This window comes from Triticum aestivum, chromosome 6B, assembly GCF_018294505.1.
Source record: "Triticum aestivum cultivar Chinese Spring chromosome 6B, IWGSC CS RefSeq v2.1, whole genome shotgun sequence".
Taxonomy (NCBI): Eukaryota; Viridiplantae; Streptophyta; class Magnoliopsida; order Poales; family Poaceae; genus Triticum; species Triticum aestivum.
The window spans coordinates 29,994,169-29,997,185 of record NC_057810.1 but is presented as its reverse complement, the minus strand read 5'-3'; the positions used below and the strand labels follow the sequence as shown (position 1 = coordinate 29,997,185).

At 49.4% G+C, this 3,017-nt stretch overlaps 1 protein-coding gene across 1 annotated transcript; it reads left to right on the top strand.

Moving 5' to 3' along the window:
• The first annotated feature begins 1,004 nt into the window (after positions 1–1,004).
• On the top strand, positions 1,005–1,896 carry LOC123133264 (uncharacterized). Its single transcript, XM_044552774.1, has 3 exons — positions 1,005–1,426; positions 1,530–1,776; positions 1,877–1,896. Exons 1-3 carry the CDS (start codon positions 1,154–1,156, stop codon positions 1,894–1,896), a joined length of 540 nt encoding a protein of 179 aa, XP_044408709.1. The 5' UTR covers positions 1,005–1,153.
• The last annotated feature ends 1,121 nt before the right edge of the window (positions 1,897–3,017 follow it).

Sequence of the window (3,017 nt, the reverse complement as noted above, 5' to 3'; positions counted from 1 at the left end):
TGAAAGGAGGTACACCTGTGGGGTTGGGTGAACGGCGGGCTGAGAACAACGGGAGCGGGAAAGGAGGGCCCACGATTGTTCGATAGAATCATGTAGAGAACAGCATATGTCACTGGAAGTCACAGAACTTCAGAAGTATGATTTGCTGGTCACGGAACTTGTCAAAAAACGGGTGCGCATTAGTCAATTTGGCTCCGCGTGGTAGGCGCCATTAACCGTGCACTTCTCATAAGAGGGCGCTCGGACTTTTTTTTTCTTGGAAACACTTAGTCATGTATGCTCATGTACTCAAGGACAATGTGGTCGCCTCCTAAGTCTATCGGACGCATGGTGATCGGCGAGTCCATTCCAAAGGAAAAAAAAGATGCTAGCTAGTATATCCAAGCAAACTTATCCTCTAGATTCTCCCAACAAACTATGGGCTTGAAGCCTAAATAAGAGATACACCTTGCTCACCAGTCAGCATCCATCCATGCATCACATGGCCAACGAAGCTAGCTAGCAGCCTAGCATCATAGCATAGATTCTAACTTGCACACCATGAGGAGCTAGTAGCTCTTAATCTTCTCACCCAATGACGTGTCCACCCCCTCTTGTGGCCATCAATAAACTCCAAGGAGCCGATCGACCGAATCCACGCGTGGCGATTGATTGTTTCCATTCACCAGACACCAGAGCAAGCAGACAAGTGCAGATCTACAAAAGGTGGATGCATTAGACAGCTTGCCCTACTGAACTGACGTGTTCGGTTGCTGATCAGTCGATCCCTCGGACCATCAGCAGCTCCCCACTGTTCATGTCAGTAAATGCATGCAAGTGAAGATTAAGTATACTAGATACGTGCACCAACTATAGATTCCTGCTGATCACTAGCTTAGCTTAGCTAGGGCCAGCCGGAACATGCATTTGGTGATGATTCTCCAGGCTTATATATGCGTGCATCGATGCATGTGGCCACTGGCGAGCAGGTGTAAACTATTCCCGGCCGGCGGCCGACTGTTTTGTTTGATCCCCGGCCCTGCTTGATTAGCGCGCGAGGCTAGCCTAGATCCTCGGGGTCGGTCGGTCCATCGATCGGCCCGGCGACTTGTGTCTCGTTGCCTGTCTGCTTGTTTAGCTTCGATCGATCCGGTTCCGGCCGGCCCCGGTCGACATGGATCAGTGTGCGTCCAGGGTGCTGCCAATCATCGACGAGGGGTCGGAGTTGGAGTCGGAGACGGGGTCGTCAACGGAGGGCGTGGCGCCCGAGACGACGACGAGGAAGGCCGCGGCGGCGGCGGCGGCGAGGGCCATAGCCGAGCGCAGGAAGGCGATCGTGGCCAGGATGAGGGGGCTGCTCCGGCGCGCCGTCGTGCAGTCGTCCTCGGCGGCGGCGACTCAGTCCAAGCTCCGCTCCTCCACCGTGGCCACCGCCAAGAAATGGAAGGTACGTAATTAATAGCGACCGGACCGAGCTGCCTGAAATTATTAGTTCTCTCGTTCACTGGATGTTATGTTCATGCGCGCTCTGTTGATCGATTTATTTCCAGAGGGTGGTGAGCTTCAAGAGCTGGGACCATCAGCGGCGGCGGCAGGCCGTCCACGGCAGTGTCGACGGCATGAGCTCCGCGTCGTCGGTGTCCAGCGCCAGCAGGAACAGCCTCAGCAGCCGGGACGCTGCCTTCCCGCGCTCCCCTCCACTGTACACCACCGCGTATAACCATACGAACAAGATATGCTTCGAAGAGATCATGGCGATGGAGCATGAGGCTCACTGGATCACCACGGATTCCGACTGTGAGCTCGCTCAGCTCAGCTGCATGCTCGTTTCATCTTCAAAACTCTAACCTGTGTGTGAGCGGTGTTGATTTCTTTTTTCTTTTTGATGAATTTGCAGTCGTCGTGCTGGAGCTCTAGACAGCGGAGACGCCGCCGACGGCGACGCAGACGCCGACGCCGCGGTGATCTCTCCGACGAGCAAATTACGTACCGAGTGGCGGGAATTCGTTTGAGGCCCGGCCCAAGTCTTGCAAAATCGTCCAGGCATGATCACACAAGTTTCTGGGCTAATAGTAGTGGGCCTGCAGATCAATCAAATAATGGACCGACTTATATGTCTATTGTAAAGGCTGATTTTGCTTCTTCATCTTCTTCTTTTGAATTATTATTGTGCATTTGATATTTGACGGCTCAAAGAGCTGGGACAGATATTGTATTTTTAGAAGAAGAAATCATCTTTGCATAACTTAATTATTACTGTACAGATTTGTAGTATTGCAAGCATACTAGTACCAGAAAGGCTCAAGGTACTTTTGATAGAACTCACCTTTAAATTTATCGGGATTCTTTTGGTACACAACTTCAGTCTTGGGTCAAATTGCCTGAACAAACATGATATGACTTCCAAATTTTGGTGTACCATGTTCAAAGAAAATCATCATATTATTTTGTCGTGCAATGATTGGGCAATGGCAGTGTTCGTAGATCACTGGAGCATCCATGAAGTGAATTCATGCAATCTGAGATCAAAGCAGAAGTTTAGATTATGGGAAGAATAACCATTTCACAAACATACATTTGACACTGAGATGAACCATGTTATTACAAGTCACCATGGCACATTTTCCCAACCTCCTGGCAGAGCGCATCATATAATTCTTCTGCATGAGTCTAGCAGGTCGGTGTCGGCACGTGATCAGACTCTATGGTAGTGTGTATAAGGGTCCATGCCATTGCACACTCGGAGGATACAACCTCTGTACCGACATGAGGGTTTTAGGCCGGTGTCTGCTCAGAAGAAAAGACTTCCAGGGCCAGTAAAACTTCTGCAACTGGTTGTAACTTTTATTTCTCCATAGTACAACCCTAGAATGAACTAAAATGAGTAGGAACCAACAAATGGAACCAAAACATCAGTGATAGATATTGTACTCCCATCAAGTTCAAGGCCCATTTGATTCGCACGATTGAAAAATGTGGGAATAAGAAAAAAAACATAAGATTACCATGTCATGCCCTTTTGAATCCTATAAGATTAA